The 22,776-nt window shown below is 36.7% G+C and overlaps 1 protein-coding gene across 1 annotated transcript; it reads right to left on the bottom strand.

The window, feature by feature from the left end:
* Positions 1–901: 901 nt before the first annotated feature.
* Positions 902–2,947, bottom strand: LOC120090580. The gene is made up of 3 exons (XM_039048308.1): positions 2,806–2,947; positions 1,364–1,737; positions 902–1,195 (listed from the first exon to the last, which is right to left on the bottom strand). Exons 1-3 carry the CDS (start codon positions 2,945–2,947, stop codon positions 902–904), a joined length of 810 nt encoding a protein of 269 aa, XP_038904236.1.
* Between the last annotated feature and the right edge of the window lie 19,829 nt (positions 2,948–22,776).

A 22,776-nucleotide genomic window follows, 5' to 3' on the forward strand; every position in this document is an offset into this window, starting at 1 on the left:
CATGCGAGTCATCCAACTACGGGCCAATTTTCCTTTAAAAGTGCCTAAGCTTACTCATTCCTCTAGGACACTTTAGCTTAGAGGTAAACCACGTGTGTTATGGCCGTCCCAGGTTAATCATACTCTTGAAGAAGAGGAGTAGACCCCTGAACATGCATAAATTAAAATTCTCTTTTCTTTTTTTTACTAGGCGACAATGATATCAATTGACTAAATCTCAAGAATGCATTACTAAACTGAATTGCGAAAAGACTAATATCTATCATTAAGGCTTATTAGAGTGACAACAAACTTATAGTCCTATAATTCGATTCTAAGCAAGCAAACAGGTCAAGATGAATATGCAAAGGGCTTGGAGATGTAAAAAAAAAAAAAAAAACATTAAGCAGAATTTATAAAAAACATCATGAAAATTAATGACCCTTTGATGTAACCTTTTCTTAATGCAAAAACAATTCATATGAGTGCGTCATAGACTAGTCATCGTAACGAACAAAACAACAAGACAAACTCAATCAAGCAAGCATTGTCCGAGCACAGTGCTTAGGACCCCAAATATAAAAAAAACAACCCAAAAATAGCTAATTCAAACATCCGACCCCCAACTTTTAAAGCACACCTTGTCCCCGATGTGATTAAAATGAAATACGGGGGGATCAAAATACTTTCCTGAACAATGGAATGAAAGGAGGATGCAGGACACTTAGCTTAGTTCATTTTCTCCAAAAATCCTAGTAAATAAGAATAATAGAAAGAATTATGCCCAACAAAATAAATGAAAAGTAAAAAGAGAAAATATTGAATTGAAATCTAATCCTAGAAAACAAGTAAATTTTAATCCTGACTGCCTCCACGTAGTGTAAGTATTTATGGTCAGTTGCTCGACTGTGATGGCTCAATCTCAGATGTAGATCGACGAGTCCAATCGGTAGGCGATGTCAAAGAAGTTCAACGACTCACCATCTTGGAAGACCTTCAACCTATGCCCATTGACCTTAATAACCTTCCCTGTCTCAAGATTAACAATGTCTACTGCACTATAAGGATAAACGTGAGAAACATCAAATGGTCCAATCCACTTGGACCGGAGTTTACCAGGCATAAATTTCAATCGAGAGTTATAAAGAAGTATCTTTTGTCCTACCTGAAACTCCTTGGATGCAAACATTTTTTCATGAAGGTCCTTCACTCTGTTCTTATAAATCAAAGAATTATCAAAACATTCTAACCTCAGCTCTTCTAGCTCTTGAAGTTGTAGAAGTCTGGCCTCCCCAACTGCCTCTAAGTCCTAATTGCACTTCTTGATTGCCTAATAAGCCTTGTGCTAGATTTCAACTGGAAGATGGCAAGTCTTACCATAAACCATCCAGTAGGAGGACATCTCAATAGGAGTTTTGAAAGTTATCTTGTAAGCCCATAGAGTGTCATCCAGTTGGAGGCTCCAATCCTTTCTTCCTGGGTTGACCACCTTTTCCAAAATGGTCTTTACTTCCTTGTTGGACACCTTCGCCTGTCCATTAGTTTGAGGGTGGTATGGGGTTGCAATATGATGTCGAACACCGTAGTTCTTCAATAAGAAGGCAATGACCCGATTGCAAAAGTGTGATCTTTGGTCGCTAATGATTCCTTTAGGGAAGCCAAATCTGCATAGAATGTTAGTCTTCAGGAAACCTGCAACCACTTTAGCATCATTACTAACTATGGCCTTTTCTTCTACCCATTTGGAAACATAGTCCACTGCCAGCAAAATGTACTTATGCCCACAAGAAGGAAAAGGTCCCCACAAAGTCAATCCCCCAAATATTAAATATCTCATAAAATAAGATAGGGAATTGTGGCAGCTCATTCCTATGGGATAGTTCGCCAGATTTCTGTCATCGTTTACAAATTTTATAGATAAAATTTGCATCTCTAAATAATGTGTCCCAATATAAACTAGAATCTAAGACTTTCTTGGCCGTTCTTTTGGGACTGAAGTGTCCTCTACATTTATGCCTATGACAAAATTCAAGGACAAAAAACTCATCATTAGTCACATACCTCCTAACTACCTGATCTGAACAAAATTTTCACAGAATAGGGTCCTCCTAAACATAATACTTTGACTCACTCTTGATTTTATCCTGTCTATGCTAATTCATACCATGAGGGAACTCGCCAATGGTCAACTAGTTCACAATATCAGCATACTAGGTAGTCATAGAAATACCATCTGCTTGCATCAAAGTATGGTCAGGGAAGTCTCCATCAGAATTGAGGCAACCTCCATCAGCTACTATCCTGTTCAGGTGATCGACAATGACAGTCTTGCATCCCTTTCTGCCCTAAAGTCTCAGGTTAAACTCCTAGAGGAGAAGAACCCACCTCAGCAATCTGGGCTTGGACTCCTTCTTTCACATCAGGTAGCGCAGAGCTGCATGGTCAGAAAAAACAATAACTTCAGATTCTATAATATAAGGGCAAAATTTTTCTAAAGCAAAATGATAGCTAAAAACTTCTTCTCTGTCGTGGTGTAGTTGCATTGTACCGGGTTTAGGGTCTTTGAAGCGTAGTATATCACGTGATGTCTCTTATCAACCTTCTACCCAACACTGCTCCTACAGCATGGTCACTCGTATCACACATGATCTCGAAGGGAAAATCCTAATGAGGAACCTAAATAACTGGAGTGCATGACAAGGCGCACTTTAGCATATCAAAACTTCTCCTGCAATCATCATTGAAATCAAAGGCCACATCCTCTAGGAGGAAAGAGGTCATTTGCTGAGCAATCTTACTAAAATCTTTAAAACTTGTGATAGAAACCTGCATGACCAAGAAATGAATGAACCTCCCTCACATTTGTGGGGTAAGGGAGCTTAGCAATAACATCAATCTTAACAGGGTCTACCACTATGCCATGTTCAGATACTATGTGTCCTACTAATACAATGCCACATGAGGCCATGAATGACATTTTTCAAAGTTAAGAAACAGGTTAGACTTAATGCATCTTTCTAGCACCCTAGACAAATTAGACAAACAATCAACAAATGAGTCTCTATATATAGTAAAGTCATCTATAAAAACCTCCATGCGTTTTACAATAAACTCAGAAAATATGGACATTATACAACGTTGAAATGTGCCAGAAGTATTACATAGTCCAAATGGCATTCTTCTGAAGGCGAAAGTGGCATAGGGACATGTAAAGGTCGTCTTCTGTTAGTCCTTCTGGCTAATTGGGATATGACAGAAACCTGAAAAATCATCAAGGAAATAGAAGAAGGGCTTTCTAGCTAGCCTTTCATGCATTTGATCGATGAAGGGGATAGGGAAGTGGTCCTTTTGATGCGTTGAGAATGTGATGAAATAATGGTATGAAATTGTGGTGGTGGATTATGCGTTGCACATGCAAGTTTTCCTAGTAAAATCCAAGTATAAATTCTACTAGGTTTCTTGGTAAGTCCAGGGTCGAACACAGGGATTACTGAGATATTATATGTTGGTAAATTTTGATTCCTTTGCGGTGACAAATACAAATAAGTGGTTGATGTGTTGTTTTAAGTATAGATCCTATGCGGCGGATTCGAGTAAAGAGTTGATGACAGTGAAAGTTACAATGAGTATGCGGGGAACGGGTTGAGAAGGGATTTAGCTAACACTTCCTAAGATTGTGTTCAAGTTATGCGATCATGCTACACACACATAACAACATGTCATCTCTCAATGAAAATGCCATAGTTCTGGTTTCTAGGACGCATGCGATGTATATGATAATGTCTATAGGACTTTTGTCTAAGCCTCTATTCTTGTCTATGCGAAGATGAATGATACAAACATACACAAGGTGACTGCATACTATCATATCCTATTTCTAGGGCGCATGTGATGCATAATAGCAAACAAAAGTTATCTCTAAGTTTCTATCTCTTACTTATGCGGTTCTAATCTGACTCTCTTAAGCCTAGATTCTAACCTGACTCTTTCAAGTCTAGGTTCTTTCTTTAGTCTACTCTCTCAAGTATCTCTAAAGGATGAAGGACGCATACATAAGACAAGATGATCGCATAAAGTGAAGATCTTAGGTCATGCTAGCTAAGTGCTTCTCAACCCATTCGGAAATTTAGTTACTCATGCGCAATGTGAAGAGATTGAACAGATGTTGAGATGAAAATTTCATTTTATAAATAAAGTCAGAATAAAAAACGACAATGGAAAGTAAGGATAGTAAGCCCGGTAGCAATGTCTTGCTTCCCGAGGCTTTTGATAGGAAGCCCGGTAGCAATGTCTTGCTTCCCGAGGCTTTTACCACTGTGTTTTACTCTTACTCTGCCCAAAAGAATGTTCTTGCTTTCGCAAGTGCCGACCCTTTCCGTTTATAGTGCCTCCCAGCAGTCTTTCGAGCTCTTCGGGAGTGATCTCTCGGCGCCTTCTTCTCCACTCGCCTCCGCCTCTAAGTATAAGAACAACTACAGACTAATGGCTAAATAATTGTATATTCTAGTTTCTATGTATATGGTGAACTGTGTAGAATTCAAACTCTCAACTATTTTTCGAACTCTTTCACGGTGGTGGCCTTCGGTATTTATAGAGCTTCAAGGTGAAGAAATTTTCTCTCAAATGATTGCAATGACGTGCGGTCATTAATTCTTCTGTTTGATGCGTCGATTAATGGTCACCGAAAAGTTGAATGTACTTACTACAGTGTACCACTAACGGCTTGTCAACTAAATTCGAATTCGATCGTCGTCAACTTTCTGTCCCATCATGATTTATTATGCTTTCACCTTGATGTTCTGTCTTTATGTGGCCACCTTTTTTAGCGAATTTTCGCGAGCGCATACGATCGCATGACTTTGTGGTCGCAATCTTCCAATGCGCTCGTGTGCCGAATTTCTTGGATCGCAATTTGCTTTGCGCCAACGCATTTTCCTACACAAAATAAGTAAATTAGCTACTTTAATGCGATGAGTGCATGCGATTGCAATATTCTCAACTTAATGCTTTTGGACACGATTTTGAATACTTTTACCGTCGCATTCTTATATTGTTTTATATCTTTGTGGTCGCAATCTTCCAATGCGCTCAGGCGCCGAATTCCTTGGATCGCAATTTGCTTTGCGCCAACGCATTTTCCTGCATAAAATAAGTAAATTAGCTATTTTAATGCGATGCGCATGCAATTACAATATTCTCAACTTAATGCTTTTGGACACGATTTTGCATATTTTTACCGTTGCATTCCCACATTGTTTTATATCTTTGCGTTATAATAACGTGTATTTCTGCCCGTTATCACCTTTCTAGTGCATTCAATTTCCTGAAATCTATACACATTCTCTACCCATTTTGAACCCTAATAGGAATTAAACCACCCTCATCATTTTTTACCATATTAATTCCCATTTTCTGAGGCACTACATGAATAGGACTAACCCACTCATTATTAGGAATAGGATAGATAATACTTACTTCCAATAGTTTGAAGACCTCTTTCATGACTACCTCCTTCAAGACAGGATTTAGACATCGTTGGGGCTGTCGACAAGGTTTAGCTCTATCCTCCAAGGTAATTTTATGCATACACACGATAGGGCAAATACCTTTTATGTCAGCCAATGTCCATTCAATGGCCAAGTTGTGTTTCTACAATACCTCCACCAACTGCTTCTCTTGTTCCTCAGTCAGGTCCTTTGAAATATAACAGGCAAGGTTTTAGCTTCCCCTAGATAGGCGTACTTCAGGTGGTCTGGAAGCTCCTTCAGCTCCAATTTAGGTGCTTGTAAAACAGAAGGAAGCACCTTGTCAGAAGATTCATCATCAGAATATGAGGGCATACCTACCGGCTCTCTCATAGACAAGATGGGATCAACTCTCTTGAGTCATCCTCATCGTCATCATAGACATCCCATATAACCTCGTACTCAAGAAAGTCAAACACATCAATCTGACATAAAGAATGTACTTGCCCTATGGTGGATGTTTTCATAGCATCGAAATATTAAATTTAACAAACTCCCCATTGAAGTCCACAGACAAAGTGCCCTCATCCACATCTATCTTAGTCTTGGCTGTCTTCATGAAAGGCAGGCCAAGTAAGATGGATGCAGATGAGATAGATGTGGACTCCTCCATTTTAAGAACATAGAAATTAGCAGAAAAAATTAATTTATTGACCTGAACAAGGACATCCTCTATGACTTCTAATGGGTGTATAAAAGACTTATTAGCTAATTGAATGACAATTCTAGTTTCAGTTAGGTTCTTTAATTTTAATTCTTGATAAAATAAATAAGGCATGACATTTATTGATGCACCCAAATCTAGCATGACCCTATCAATTTTCTTTTTACCTATAATGCAAGGGAGAAAAAACATACCTGGATTCTTTTGTTTTTTTGACAAGTTTTTCTGAAGGATTGCAGTCACAGATTGACTTGCCACCATCCTCTCTTTTTTCTTGACCTATCTCTTCTTCGTGCAGAGCTCCTTCAGGTATTTGACATATTTGGGAATTTGCTTGACTGCATCAAGGAGAGGAATGTTTATCTCCACCCTTGTAAACATCTCCAAAAGCTCCTTGTCCTTGTCTATAGCTGGTTCCTTTGGCCTTGCAACCCTAGAAGGAAAAGATGCTTTAGGCACATATGCATTTAAAGAAGGATAAGGGTGAGAAGATACTCCCTGTTTGTTTTTTGTTGGCAAGACGGTTAGATCTGAAGGATAAATTCCTAGATTCTCCAATTCTGGCTCTTTCACTGACTCAACAGGTGGCTCCAACTTCTTGCAACTAACATTTTTTCTAAGAATTAACTTGGGCTGGGACGGGAGTTTTTCAGAGTGTCTTCCCAACCTGCCATAGTGGTGGCTAATTGTGAGACTTGGGTCCCCAAAGCTTCAATGGCTTTCTTTGTATCATGCTAAAAGTTCTGTATATTCTTTGAAATTTAAAAGAGTTGTCAGCAATACTTTTAACAATGTCTTTTAAGAACATACCTAAACCAGACGAAGTGCCATGATGAGGTTGAGCCTGCTTATTCTGCCTTCTCCATTTGAAGTTTGGGGGTCTCTCCACCCAGGATTGTAAGTCTCACTGAATGGGTCCCACCTTCTATTTTGCCCATTGTAATTGTAGCCTCTAATGGCATTTGCCTCAGGAATCGCTCCTTTCGGAGCACTTTGGGAAATGTCAGCTGAATGCCCAGACCCATGACATACTTGGAAAACAGAAGCGGGCTGTCCAATCTCCATTTTCGCCAACTGCTTAACAATAGAAACTAAGTCAGATATTTCTTCCTTAAGTTCACTTACCTCATTGGTGGATTTGACACTAACTGCAACTCTAGTTCCAAATTGTTGAGAATTTGTAGCCACGGTGGCTATTAGGTTCATGGCCTTAGTCGGGGTTTTATTGACTAAGGCTCCTTCTACAGCTACATCTATGCTACTTTTATCAATCTGCATCGGTCCCTTGTAAAATTATTGGATCAAGAGTTGGTCTGAGATCTGATGATGAGGGAACTTGGCACAGGTCTTTTTGAATCGTTCCCAATACTCATGAAGGGTCTCACCGAATTGTATGATGCTATAGATTTACTTTATGACACTAGCAGCTCGGGATGCTGAAAAGAACTTCTCCAAGAACTGCCTCTACAACTCCTCCCAGGACGTGATGCTTCCTGGTGTATGAATGTAGAGCCACTCTTTTGCATCTCCCTTCAATGAAAAGGGGAATGCTCTTATGTTAATCTTCTCCTTGGTCACCCCATTAGGTCTTATCCCATTGCACACCACATAGAATTCCTTGAAGTGTTTGTGCGGATCCCCACCTTGTAGACTAGAAAATGCAGGAAGTAAGTGAATTAAGCTAGATTTAAGCTCAATGTTACCTGTCGTCTCAGGATAGGAAATGCACAAGGGCTGCTGAGTGAAGTCAGGTGTTTTAAGCTCCTTAAGAGTCTTTTCTCGTTCATCCATCAGTGGAAAATCTTCAAGAATGCCTTCTTCTCCTGATGTGTCTTCAACAAGAATCTCTCTGTCAAGTGTAGCTTGTTGTCTCCTTTCTCTTCTAAATCTATGCTCCTCCCTGGAAATCTCTGCAAAATACAATTGTCTAGCACCATTGGGAGTGTGGGTCATGCACCAAAAGGGAAAATTGATTAGCAAGGATAAACACTACAAGTTTAGAAAATCAAGGATTCTATTGGCACCCTGGCAACGACGCCAATTTAGCCGATCAGCAGATTCACCGTCGTTCGTAAACCCGCGCCGAACATAATTAAAAATTTGTATGCTCTGAACTAACCCCTTATACTAATTGGTAGTACAAGTAGTAAGTCTTAGGTTGAACCATATAGCGCTAAATATGGATTCCTCAAGGATTAGAACTTGTAGGAAGTAACCAAAAGGGTTTTTTTTTTTTTTTTTTATGAGAAATTCTGAAATAAAATTGCTAGAGAACAAAAGTGCACAAGTAAACGAATGTGATAATTTATCAATCGAATAAATACTTAGCTTAGGTCATTATAGTTTCGTTCATTCCTCATCAATTTTGTCACAAACTACTCTAAAGATGCGTGAGAATATTAGAATTAAAACATAGCCTACTCAATTAGAATCCTAACCAATTGTTCATAGAATCAAGTTAATTAACAGAAAAGTGAGGATCCTCAACCAATCAATCAATCAACAGGCATTAAGATTAAGAGCAAAGCTAAGCAAATTAATTGATTTCCATCGTGTAACTAGTTAATTGAGCTAGATTTATCTAAGTTAGAAAGTAAATACTTGCTAATTGGAATCCCAAATTAACACAACAAACTAAATTCACTCATGCTTCTAGGTGATGACTACCTAACGATTACAAATTAGGGCCAATCAAAGCAATCAATTAAACATGCATAGCTAATTTGTCAGATTATCCCATACACGAAAATTGAAGAATAAGCTCAAGATAAATTTTCATAAATTCATAATAAGAACTGACATAATTAAATTACAATACGAGTCTTAAGAATTGAAGTGGAACCTAACGAAACTAACAAACCCAAGCTAAGTTCTTACCTTTTAGCCTCTAATCGTGCTCGAATTCATTACAATTGGGAAAGGAGAACACTTTTTTTTAACAGATCTTTTGGTGCAAAAACAAAGTTAAAACTATGCTGGATAAAGCGACAACGTTCAAGAATTGATGTACTCGAGGATGTTGTAATCGACTGACCTAAAATTATTTTTTTTTATAAAATTCCTGTAGTGTTACAATGATAGGAAGAGCGTTGCAACACTGCGGTGCATAATGGCCGAGCGTCAGGCATGTGTTGCAGCGCTAGCGTAACGCTGCGTTGCACGTGCGCTGGGGCTATGCATTTGTTAAACCACGTAGCATTGCAACATTCGCTAGGAGCGTTGCAATGCTGCCTATTCTATCTTAGAGTGTTGAAGGGAAGTGTTTGGGAGCGGTGCGATGGTGGGGTTGGGATATCTCTAGAGTGTTGCAACGCTCAGGGTAGCGTTGCAATGCTGCCCTGCATTCGAGCATTCTGCCTTCTAGCGTTGAGCTATCGTTGAACTTAAGCTTATGGGGAGCGTTGCAACGCTTGGTAGGGAAGAAGTCTTTACTCATTCGTCATTTGATCAATTTAGCTCATAACTTCGTCATTTTAGTGCCCTTTTATCCCGAACAGTTAATCTGACTGTTTGTACACTCGAATCCTACAAAAAGATCAATTTAACCAAATTAAGAAGCTAAACAACCCAGAGTTAAGTGGAAGAAGATAGCACATTTCCAGTGCTATCAAAAGCACTAGTAGACTCCAATGAAGGATTCATTAAAGACGTGATGGAGGAGGTGGCTGCAAAAGAAAAAGAAGAGCAAGAGAAAGTTGAAAAGGAAAGGGAAGAGAAAGAAAGGCAAGCAAAGAAGAGAGAGGTGAAATAAAAGAGGAAGGAAGAGAAGAAACAAAGAAGAAAAAAGGATGAGGAAGAAGGAATGACGTTGACGCAAAGATGAGTGACCAATGATTGAGGGATAGTCCACCATTGCAAGGGTGGAAGACCCGTTGATGATGAAGCCATCTGGGCCAACAGAGTACCAAGATATAGAGCTCACTGGCAAACGGGTGGCCGCATCTTTGGGCACGCTTAGGGACATAGGAGAAGGCAAGGATGTGACAAACACACCCCTAGTTCGTCAGTCAGGAAGTCAAGGAAAGAAGCAATCAGCTGCTGGACTAACGATTGATGAGCAAATGACTAGTCCTTGGCCACTTTGCCTGGACCTGGCTAATGCATGGATAGTTGCGCGCATTGAGTGGGAAAAAGAACAAAATGAGAAGGAGAAGAAGAGAAAGTCGGAGCTAAAGGAAAAAGCCTGCCTAATTATTGTCTCTAGAGATTTAGCTCAGAGGCTACAGTGAGAGAAGGTTCGCTTCGACAATGTGGCAATAAAAGAAGCATCAAGAAGACAAAAGGAAGAAGATAAATGCATTGCGATAGTCGGCAAGGTATTGGTTTGAGAGATGAAAGAGGAGGAAGAAAAAGAACAAAAAAGACAGGAAAAAAAAGAGGCACGAAGGAGGGAGCGAAGGAGGTGCAACAAAGAGCTAAAAAGATTAGAGATAAAACAATGGAAGAAAGAGCAAGAAAAAGAGCAAGAAGAAGAGAGGAAGAAGAGACAATGTGTTCGACTCATCGCGACTCAAGGAAAAGGAAAATAGAAAGTGGTTGAGTCATCTCCCACTAAAGGGACACCCAGGGCAGGAAAGAAAGAGAATGATGACCTACTCATGGAGATGGGATTTTTTCTAGCGCCCACCTCTGCTCGACTTTGTGACAAGCATCATCATAGAGCTAAGGTGGGAAACATTTTTTCAATACCCATCCATAGTTAGTGTCTAGTGTTGTGTGCGCCTTTTATAATGGCTGCCTGCATGAGATTGAAGATGCAGTGACAATTGAGGGTCTTGTTGTGCTGTTTAGTGCCCATGACATCAACGAGCTCTACCAGTTAAAAGAATATCCTAATGTAATGGGCAACAAGCTGATCGAGGCGCCAGACGATGAACACTTAGTGGATGCATTAAAAGTTCTGGCAAAGCCCAACTCTCAGTGAAATTTCTATCATTAGCATCTGGACCTTGGCATCTGATCGTCTGCTTCCAAGGACAAGATTATGGGTGTACTTCGTCACGAAGTGATTGATCCCAACAACGCATGATAAAACCATCTCAAGGGAATGCTTGATAGCTACCTATTGCATCGAAAGAGGCATTCCCATGGATGTTAGGCGTATCATCGTAAAGTAGATAAAAAAGATTGTTGGCAAGGCTTAGGGTTAGTTCTTCTTCCCGTGGGCTGTCACTAGCCTTTGCCTTTGTGCATGCATTGATGTTGGTGATGAGCCCATGGCAGAAGCGCATTGGGCGATCACAAACAAGATATTGTGGATTATATTTTGAAATTCCCCACACAAGCACCCCATCCTAATTGACCTTAATTCTCCACAGACTCCAAGAGCCAAACAACCTAGAATCTTTGCCAAGGATAAAGAGATTGACGCAGAGAGCCCTGAGCGCAAGGACTTTGAAGAGCTCATCCAGTCTCCTCCTTCGCTGCAAATTCTGCCCCCCACTAGCCCCTTAAACCGTTTGTCTCCTTTGCCTGAAGCCTTTGACAATCTTCCTCCTTCCACCAATCAAAATAGTAATTCACCTTCCAAATTGTCGCATAAAACCCTTTCCCCACCATCCAAAGAGAAATCACCTTTGCCTCCTCTATTGTCTAACTTTCATGACCCACTTAGTGTGGACGAGAACTTGGATACTTCACCGCAACTACCCCATCCACCCCTAACACCTAGTTTAGGAATTAACTTCGATGAACTCAAGGTCTTCATTGCCCAAGAGTTTCATGCTCAGCTACCACCCATCCGCCAATCCCTCATCAATGTGCAGTGAAATATAGCCATCCTCCGCCAATTCCAGCGCATGCAAACAGAGCGGAACCATGAGTACTTCAACTTCTTAACCACCTACCTTCATGGCCCACCCGTTCCCCTCATCTCCACCAACCTTTGTGCTTTTCTAAGCCAAAAAATGATGATCCTCTGATGTAGTCATAAATTTAAGGGTGTTGTTGTTTGGACTTTGGATTTTTGGAACTTTTTCCCCACCTCTTTTGTATTTGATTGTTGTTCTTTTGTATTCTAACGCATCTTCTGATTAATTCAATAAATTCTTATTTATGCACCATTTATTTTTCCTTCATATATCATTTTCTTGTTATCTTTTATGTTTTATCCTTTTGAAAATTTTCTTTGCTTTATGTCTTTTTATGCGATGATGGATTAGCAACTATGATGATACTTATGCTACTTTACTAAGTTTACCCTCTAATTTCCGCACAACTGGCTTAGCCTTAGTAACTTCTTGAAGGATTGACAGTCTAAGATTTTATGCGCGCAAGCCTCTGCTCAAACCTTTTTTTACAAAATTTTCGAATGATTGTGTTTTCAGTTTTTAAGCAATGAGGACCTTGCTACTCTAAAAAATTTTGGGGCTAGGAGAGGTCTGAGTAGATGCGTCTATTTTACAAATTGTGTTTACAATCATCATCTATAAAAAAAAGTATACTCTAATAATAAACTTCGTTATCGATGCAAGGAAAAACCCAACCCGATAAGAGTTAAGTTGTAAAAGGTACTTGCTCGTAGTTGGATACTTTGCATGACAACCGTGCAGGTAAGCCAGAATGAAGTTAGGTAACCTAGATCAACGCAATTTAATCCGTAAAAAATAACCACAACTCCAATGTTTGGCAAAAGGAAACTTTGCTAAGATATGAGTTGAGTTGAAATTGGCATGCAACTGTAGATAGATATTTGCATGACACCTGTGGGGACAAACCAAAACGAAGGGTGTAACCAAGTTCAACGCATTGTTTATAATTCGAATCAGTAACTGCAAGCCTTTCGAAAATTCTTTTACAAATGCATTATAAAAGGAATACAAAATTATTTGAATTGAGTAGAATGTTTTTTAGCATGGGTTTTCCGGATTTAAACTCAGAAAATATTTCCTTAAAAGTGATCAGACTTAAGAAAGTTGTGTAGCTCGAAAAAAGAGTGCAAGTAAGAAGCATCCTGAGATGTTAGTTAGCACAGATTAGAGGTGGAAAGTAAGCTTGAATTTCCTTATTATAAGATATGCTTGAGGACAAGTATTATTCTAAATTTAGGGGTGTGATAACTTTTTGAATATACAAGTTACTGTATTCTTTTACTTAGAATAATGAGGTTAGAAAAGCAGAATATGCATTAATTTTACTAGGAATTCATGCTTAAAATGATACCTGACCAGTTATCATGACTTAATTTGCGCCAAATTCTATATTTTGAAGTTATCGTAGGAGTTGATCACATGTGCCTATCCCGATGAAGAAAAGTTTATCACATGCCTTAGATCTTTGACACTGACCTAGTGGATATTCTTCCTTAGCTTGAGAAGGTTGACCTGTTGGGAATTTCCTAAAACTCGTAGTTCATAATCATGGAAACATATTCTATTTATCAATAAAGTTATTATTAAAGCATTTATTCAATAAAGTGTTGTTGAAATTGCATTATGTAATAAAAATCCAATAAACGAATCCATGACTATAATACGAATACTGTAACTTTATGTAGAGATATAAAAGAGGATCAAGTTATAATATCTAGCCAAAAATGTCATAAGTATATGGATGAGATTAGGTACCTCGTCCTAGGGACACTTTGGATGCGGCTATTTTGTATACTGATACAAACGACGTGATCCCAAAATCGTTCACGTGGAGACATATAAGTAGAGGCAACCTATGAAAAAGAGTTTTGCATAAGATCGGACCACGAAATAGTCACTTTTTCTTTAAAACAACCATGTACTATTAAAACTGACTATTTCAATTCGATGATCTAGGGTAACTTGATCTTAATCCTAATTTAACTATTAACTTCTATTTATTCGGGTTATCCTTTGATCTACATAAGTGAGAATAGTTTAAAAATACTGTTCAACAAGCCTCCCATTTTAGGGATAAGATCGAATAGATAGCTAGAGACATAGTCCTGCAAGATGGAATTCACTCCTACCCATTTTAGGGTTAGCAGATAGGTTGTTCCCTTAAGTACTGATCCCTTAAGTACTTATAAGTTGGACTATAAACCAATTGTTCAATAGAGGATCAGTGTGAGCTTAAGGAGCAAGATGTATTTACAGGGATAAAATGGTAATTCTGACCTAGTTGTAAATACGAACGACTTGTGAAGATCAACTTACTGATTGTGGTTAAATCAAGTGGACAAAAATATATCTACAATGAGGAGAGTGCAACCATCGAGCTATAATGGTATGTCTCGGTGGTTAACGAATATTGAATAATTCTGTTTAAAGAGTTTAGCCAATTAATCTCAAATCGTTGGAGCTCATGATCTGTAGGTCCATAAGGTCGAGCTCGTAAAACATTACGTATTGGATTAGAAAATTGAGCAAATTTGAAGTGCTTAAATTTGGTAATAGGATTTGAATTTGAAATATTCAAATTCAATTTAGGGTTTGGATAATTATATTCGATATAATTAAACGTTTAATTTATTGAAGTTAATGTAAATTGGAGAGTTTAGAATATTTAAATATTGATTTAAATATAATTTACATGAGTAGAGATTCATGTTTAAATTAGGTGTTTTATTAATTTAATATTTGATATTAAATTATTGATTAATTATTGATTTAATTTTGTTTAATTAATTAATTAAAATTAAATCATTTTTTCATTTTTAAATTCAATTTTTGAAAATTGAATTATGTTTTAAATTATTCTTAAATTGAATTAATTTAAAATTGAAAAATGAACCTGCTAGTGGATTTATCCCAATTTTGGGATTTTTAATGGATATATTCCATAAATTAACATCTTGCTCACTCACTTAGTGTTAATTGAAGTGTCAATTAACTGAAAATCTAAGTGCTTGCATGCTTGAACTTGTTACATACTTGAATTTCAGATATTGGAGGGACTTGCATGCTGAATGATTTGAAAATTCTGAAAAGTTATGAAATTCTCTCAAACCCTCTTGAAACCCAACTTTTATACCTCTCAATTTAGAGTTTCTACCACTCAATCCAAGGCTAAGAATAGTAGAGAAGTTCTTCTTGGTGGTCTACTAAGGATTTGGAGATCCAATTCGTGGAATTCAACAAGGAATTGAAGAGAATCAGCAAAGGTATACACAAATGAAATCCTCTTTCTGTAAAACTGTTTTTTAGCATACTTTGAACTCAAATTAAGTGTAATTAGAGTGCTTAATGAATCTGTTAGCTTATGTTTTATGCATGTTTATCTTATCATGACTATGATGGCAGTACTGACATTCTCACCTACCTTATTAGTGATGGTGACTATCCAAGAGTAGGAGTACCAAAGCAATCAATAGATGACTTTATATATAGAGCCTTGACGCACGAGAGAAAGAATCCAAATTTTGTCTGAGTTCTCCACCTAAGACAAACTTCTGTGATCACAAACGAAGAATAAAGAGAGATTATTTTCTAAGAATCCTTCATCTCCACCATTCCCTTTGATTGATGACTAGAATCTCGCTGGAGTAGAGCTTGAGAGAGCCTATCCACTTCATTCTGCCATCAAACACCAGTAGCCTTGACAATCACCTATTTGAAGCAAGAGATTGCTGAAATCAACGTTTCATTCATTTTTTTCTCACTTTTATCAGTTGTATTACATTTCAAACTAAGAAATTATTTCATATGTAATCAACACTTTTAGCTTTATATATATATATATATATATATATATATATATATACGCATCATGACGACATCCATTGTCTTTTCTCTTTTTACCGTCTTCTTCTTTATTTCCATGAGTAACTAATTCTCTACGGAGTAAAGGGTAAGTTCGATATCATGAGTTAAGTTGAGAGTTCAAAGAGTTAATCTTGTTTGCTTAGTGTGAGGCCATAAAAATTCTTGCCTATGATCACTCATTGAGTAAAGTAGATATAACCAACTACCCAAGAGGGTAAGCAGTTGTAGAACTCAATAAGTAAAGTAAGAAGTGGTTCTAGAGATAGAAATAACCTTATGACTAACGCAACATCATTCATGTGTCATAGAGATATGACAAATGTGGCTGGCCACCAAGAGGTGTGCGATAAACGAATGGTGCTATCTTAGATTACTCTTGATGTCAACTTAGGGACTTGATATTGGCTCCTAGGGGTGTTCAAATAACCCGATAGCCCGAACAATCCAGACTACCCAACCCAAAATGTAAGGGTTGGATTGGGTTAGTTTTGTTCTTGGGTTAGATTGGGTTGAATTTTTCTATTTTTATTGATTGGGTTGGGTTGTAGGTTGGCTAAAAAAAAGATTTGGATTGGTCCAACCCGACCCAAATTATATATATATATATATTCTTCTTTGTTTAAAGTTTGATTTCGTTGTATTGATTAATTTTTGAATTTTTAATATTTTTCTTTTAAAATTGTTATGATATTTTTCTTTGTTTAAAGTTTACAATAAATATCATAGATATTTAGTATTTAGCAGCTTAATTTTATGAGATATTAGTTATTAGTCATGTGTTCTATATAAATTTACATATTTTTCATTAAAAAGAAAGTTATAACCCGACAACCCAACCCAACCCAACCCAAATTTTAAGGGTTGGGTTGGGTTGGGTTGGGTTGAAAACTTTTTTTGGGTCATTTGGGTAGCCAATCAAACCAACCCGAAATTTTGGGTTGGTCCATAAAATACCCTCAACCCAACCCAACCCAACCCAACCCATGTACATCTCTATTGGCTCCCACAAACCCTGTCTTCTCCATTAATTTCTACACATCAAAAGCTACTGATTATTGCAGCATTCTCAGATCTAGTTTCTATCTGCTCTTAGTTTGTTTAGATAGCCATAACGTGGTTTTTATCACATGATTTCTCCCTTTATCTTACAACGTTAGTTTTTGCCATAGAACATATTATTGTGCAAATCTTTCAGTTACAAATTCCTCGTGTTCGATCTTGGATCATTCCGAGAAACTTGTGACCTTGTTATGTTTGGCAAGTCATAAGAAAACTTGTGATAGGAACGCATAATTGCATACATTAGCGTATATTTAATTCAATGCATCGTCCATTGAGCTTAAGTGTATACCAGATCACATAATCACAACAAGTTCAACACAACAAGATCTTTAAAACCAATAGCAACAGTGGGTCTTTAGTGGAATGACAGTTAATGAATGATGATTAATTTAATTAAAGAGTTTAATTAATTAATATCATATCATTGGAGCTACTAATTTGCAGGTCCATTAGGTCCCTTACTAGCTCACTGAGGATAAAATAAGAATCATTTAGTTTTGGATTAATTTTAATTGTTGAAATTAAATAAGAAAATATTAATTGCATGAGATGCAATGTATATGTATATATTATAATATAAAGTTAATTTTGAATAAAATTCAAAATTAAAGTTTATAATATAAGAGAGATAAATATTTGAATAAGATTCATATATTAATTATATGAATATGATTCATATAAAACTATAGGTTAAAATTTATGTGAATGAACTTATATTAAACTATAGCTTATGAGAGATGATTATATTTGAATATGATTCAAATATGATTTTAATTATATGTATTGATTAATTAATGATTAATTAATTGATATCATTTATTGAAGATATATTATATTGGATTTAGTATAAAACTAAATAAAAGATAACTCTCATGGGGAGTTATCTATGCTTGAGTTAGTGGAGGAGAGTTATAACTTCCGCTCCAATTAACTCCCTCTCTTATTAAGTGAATTTTACAGAGAAGAGAATAATGTATTATCATTGCAAGTCTTTTTTTCTCTATATTCACACAATAAAATAAATCTCTCTTTCACTCTCAATGGATGATTGCAAGCTTTTTTTTTTCTCTGTATTCACACAATAAAATAAACCTCTCTCTCGCTCTTAGTAGAAGTATATAGCAAAATTCTTCTATAATTCAACTACTTACCCTAAAAACAGGAAGAAGTGAATTTCATCTTGTGTAGTTATGTTTCCAGCTCTCTACTTGGACAAATCCTTAGTATGATAGGCATATTGAGTTGACAAAACTGGCCACTCTCATCCATACAGATCAAAAGACTGGCCCTATAGACAGGAGTTCACAACTCACTCAGGATTAAAATCGAGTCACCTAGGATCATTCTATTGAAATGCTAATCTCTTCAAGTAACGGTGTTATAAAGATAGACTAATCATTTTTTGGTTCACATGAATGAGTAGGATCAAATAGTTTGTAACACTTTACAACAATTGCAACAAATATAAAATGTGTTGTACCGTAGTGTCATCATGATAAGGCACCCAACCTTATCAATTTATTATAGACTATTTAGGTTTTTTCTTAAACATGATCCATGTATATGTCTACCACTTACATGTTTAAGATATATAAAATGACTTGGATCTTAGTTTATTGGATTGAGTTAATGCACAAACAAAATAACGTTTATCTTATTCATAACAATTTGTTTAACAAGTTTACAAACTACAAGAACAAAGAGATTTAGGACACCAATTCCAACAATCTCCAACTTGTCCTATAGCTAGTTGAGTGTACAATACAAATAAAGTACATAATACAATAAACTAGGGTATACACTACCCAGTATCATCTCCCGCTTTCCCTAGATCATTTGTCACATATCCCATAGACCTAGATTTTCTAGATGACCCTCGAATACTTCAATCGTGAGAGCTTTCGTAAACAGATCAGCAACATTATTTTCCTGACTATTACGTCACCTTGTTGCACAATCTCTCGGATCAGGTGATATTTCCTTTCAATGTGTTTTCCTCTTTTATGACTCCTAGGTTCCTTTGAATTTTCCATAACATCACTGTTATCACAAGAAAGTGTGATGAGCAAAGACATATTTGGAATGACTTCCAAATTAGTAAGGAACTTCTTTAACCAAACAGCTTCCTTAGTAGCTTCACAAGCAGCTACATATTTAACTCCCATTGTTGAGTCTGTGATGCATCCTTGTTTGATGCTTTGCCACACTATAGCTCCTCCGTTAAGAGTGAACATTGGTCTTGATTTGAATTTCCTAGAATTCTTATCAGTTTGAAAATCAGAGTCTGTGTATCCTGTAAGGATCAAATCTTTAGCTCCATACACAAGCATATAATCCCTCGTTCTTCATAGATACTTGAGAATTTTTTTGACCATTGTCTAGTGATCTAATGCTAGATTGAATTGATGTCTACTGACAATTCTTACTGCATAGAAAATGCCAAATCTTGTACATAACATTGCATACATAAGGCCAGCCGATGTCTTGGGCCTCTATTAAACCCATGTGTGAACAAATAGGTTTATAACCTCCCACCATGTCGAGGCAATCTCAACTCTTGAGATGGTTGTGCTTGACTAGATGAACCATGATAAAAATCTCTTGTTGATGTATTAGCCTTGTCAATAACTCTTGTTGAAATCTCAGTAGTTTCATTAGAAATTTCACTTATTACTATTCTTCTTTGTGGTTTTTGGTCCCTCATGTGGTTTTCTTCAAAAAAGGTAGCATTTGTCATTACAAATACTTTGTTCTCTTTTGGATCGAAGAAATACCCACCTCTCGTTTCCTTAGGGTAGCTTATAAATAGGCATACTCTTGAATGAGGTTCCAGCCTCTTTGGATTTGTCATTAGCATATGTGTTGGACATCCCCATATTTTTAAGTGATTTAAACTACCTTTACAATCTCTCCAAAGCTCAAAAGGTGTTTCAGAAACACTCTTTGATGGACTGTTGTTCAAACTATAAACTGTAGTCTGCACTGCATATCCCTAAAACGAGTTAGGAAGTTGAGCATAACAAATAATAGACCGAACCATATCCAACAGGGTTCTATTTCTTCGTTTTGATACACCATTTTGTTGAGATGTACCAAGGACTGAAAATTGGGACGTTATTCCATGTTCAATTATAAAGTCCTAGAACCATAGGTTCATATGCTCTCCACCATGATTGGATTGAAGTGTTTTTATCTTTTTACCTAAGAAGTTTTCAACTTCAGTCTTATACTCCTTGAACTTTTTAAGAGCTTCAGACTTATTTTGCATTAGTTAAAGATACCCATACTGATATGGCATACATTATGCAACATATAAAATTAATTATACATCATATGTAAAATTAAATAAACAACAAAATTAGACAAAAAATGACGCTCCTAAAAAATAATTAAATTAATATAACATTTATATTAATTTAATTAATTTAAAAATAATTAAATTACATTAATAATGTGAAATAAAGCAAAAAAAAACTGCTCCAAAACTACCTCAGGAATTGAACCCACGACCTTCAATTGTCTGGAATNTAAATAACCAACAAAATTGGACAAAAATTAGCATTTCAAAAAATTAAGTGAATTAATATAACATTTATATTGATTTAATAATTAAAAACAAATAATTACATTAATAATGTGAAATAAAGCAAAAAAAAACTGCTCCAAAACTACCTCAGGAATTGAACCCACGACCTTCAATTGTCTGGAATGCACGTCTGATGCTTGGAGCGTTGCAACGCTCGGTTGGAGGGCTGTAACGCTGGTCTGGAAATTGCTTTAGCATTGTTGTGCTCGGCTGGAGCATTGCGACGCTAGTTTGGAAAATGCTCTAGCTTAGCAACGCTCAGTTGAAGGGTTGTAACGTTGGCCTTTCTGTGCTACAACGTAAAATGCAGCGTTGCAACGCTCTCACATTACGCTCTAGTCTATAATGGAAATTCTACTTCAAATTGAGTCCGTGCTTGCTCCAAATCACACTGATCTTCTTAGCAACACTTGCACCACGATCGACACGGACTTACAGACATGCCCAAAACAATATACCCTTACAACTTTAAACAATTTAAAGCAGTAATTCTAAATTGCCAAAGTTTGAAAACATCCAATTTGCAAACCAACATTCACAATGCAGTGCAGTACCCACCATTTCTCTGATTTTCATTTCCAAAAAGAAATTAAAACACACGATTTGACTCTAATACCAATTGAAGGGATGAAATCCCAATACAGAACCGAGTGCCTTTGTGTCAATGAATTCATTTTTTAAATAGCCTAAAAAACAGAGAAATAAATAGAACAAGGATAAACGTTTAAGCATGCTATCTAATAAATTACATAGAGAGGAAAGGGAAGAGTAAACAATTACCCTTATACAAAAATAATCTCCACGTTCTCCTCTCAAAATGATCGCAAACTCTTTCTTCATGATAGCACTAAAAATGTGTTATTTTCCTTTTTTTTAATTTTAGGTCGTTACTATGTTTAATGTGTTTATTTGATGATTTTGAAGGTATTGAGCATCTTGGAGGTAGAATAAGTTATTACAAACTATTCAGGGTTAATTTAGAGCAATTAGGAACTAATTTGAGCAACCAAGCTTTAAAGGGATGTAAATGGACAAAAACACCCCTAGACGGAGTGTTGTGCAGCGCTATATGTAGTAACTACCTATTTTTGCCAAAATTGGGCAGCATTGCAATGGTACGAATATCATGACGAACATGCGCGTAAGACAGGGCAGCATTGCAATGCTGCTTGCAGTGTTGCGACGTTGCAACCAACTCCTATATATATATGTCTTTTCACTTTAGATCAGAATGATTCGCCCACCTTTGGCCTCCAGCCGAGTTTCCCCTCTCTTCTCTCTCCCACTTTATATTTTGGGTGTTTCTTTAGTAATTTATCGAGTAGATGCCCGATTGTAGTTGCTCTATCTCCATGGGAAGGTAAGATTTTGGTTTCTCAGCCTAGGGATTCGGAGGAACTCGATGTATTTTTTTGAGATTTTGATTTGTTGATGTATATGAACTTGTCTATGGGTTTTAATTCGAATTTACATTTATGAATTGCATGATTTTAATTGTTGATTGACGCTGAATGATTTTGTTGTACAATTCTAATGCTTTGTGATTAACTTGTAATATATGACACATAATTATAAGTTAATCCCAATGGAAGCAATATGTTCACTAGGCAAAAAGGACTGCTCCTATCAACCTAGAGAAAAACCATATTGATTGTTTAATTAGACGTTAGAAGTTAAACACTCATCTTAGCGTAATCCCAAGAACTTAATGCAATTTGTTAATTTTTATGGAGTAGATTTGTTTTGTGTGCATTTATATTAATTAGATAATTAGGACCATTGATTGGGATTCCGATCAATTGGGCTAAGCATAAACAAGAAGTTTAAGTCATAAATTGGTTCAATGATCTAATTTACTTTGGGTGAATCCATTCTTCTAAGTTAAGACATCTCGATTAATTGCACTTCTATCTTTACTTTTCTCGCACTTTATTTTATGCAATTTCGTTTATCAATCCACACCAAACCCCCTCCATCCCCCATTTATCTCTTTAATTGAAAGCAAGCTTTAATGAACTAATCTTCTGCACTTCCCGGGGGGTTCGACCCTGGACTTGCCGCTTGTACTACGAGTTAGTATATATAGTTCATTCGGTGATTTAAGATATTATTTATGTAGCGAGGGTTTATGGGCAACGGTAAACTTGACCCTGCCAAATTGCACCGTTGTCGGGGAAGCCAATTAATTCTTCTTAGTTAGTTTTTAGTTAAAGTTTCTTTTGCTTTGATTTGTTTTCTTTTTTTGTCAGTGAAACATGATAGGATTTCTGAATCAATCTTGGACGT

The sequence above is a fragment of the Benincasa hispida genome, chromosome 11, assembly GCF_009727055.1.
Source record: "Benincasa hispida cultivar B227 chromosome 11, ASM972705v1, whole genome shotgun sequence".
NCBI lineage: Eukaryota > Viridiplantae > Streptophyta > Magnoliopsida > Cucurbitales > Cucurbitaceae > Benincasa > Benincasa hispida.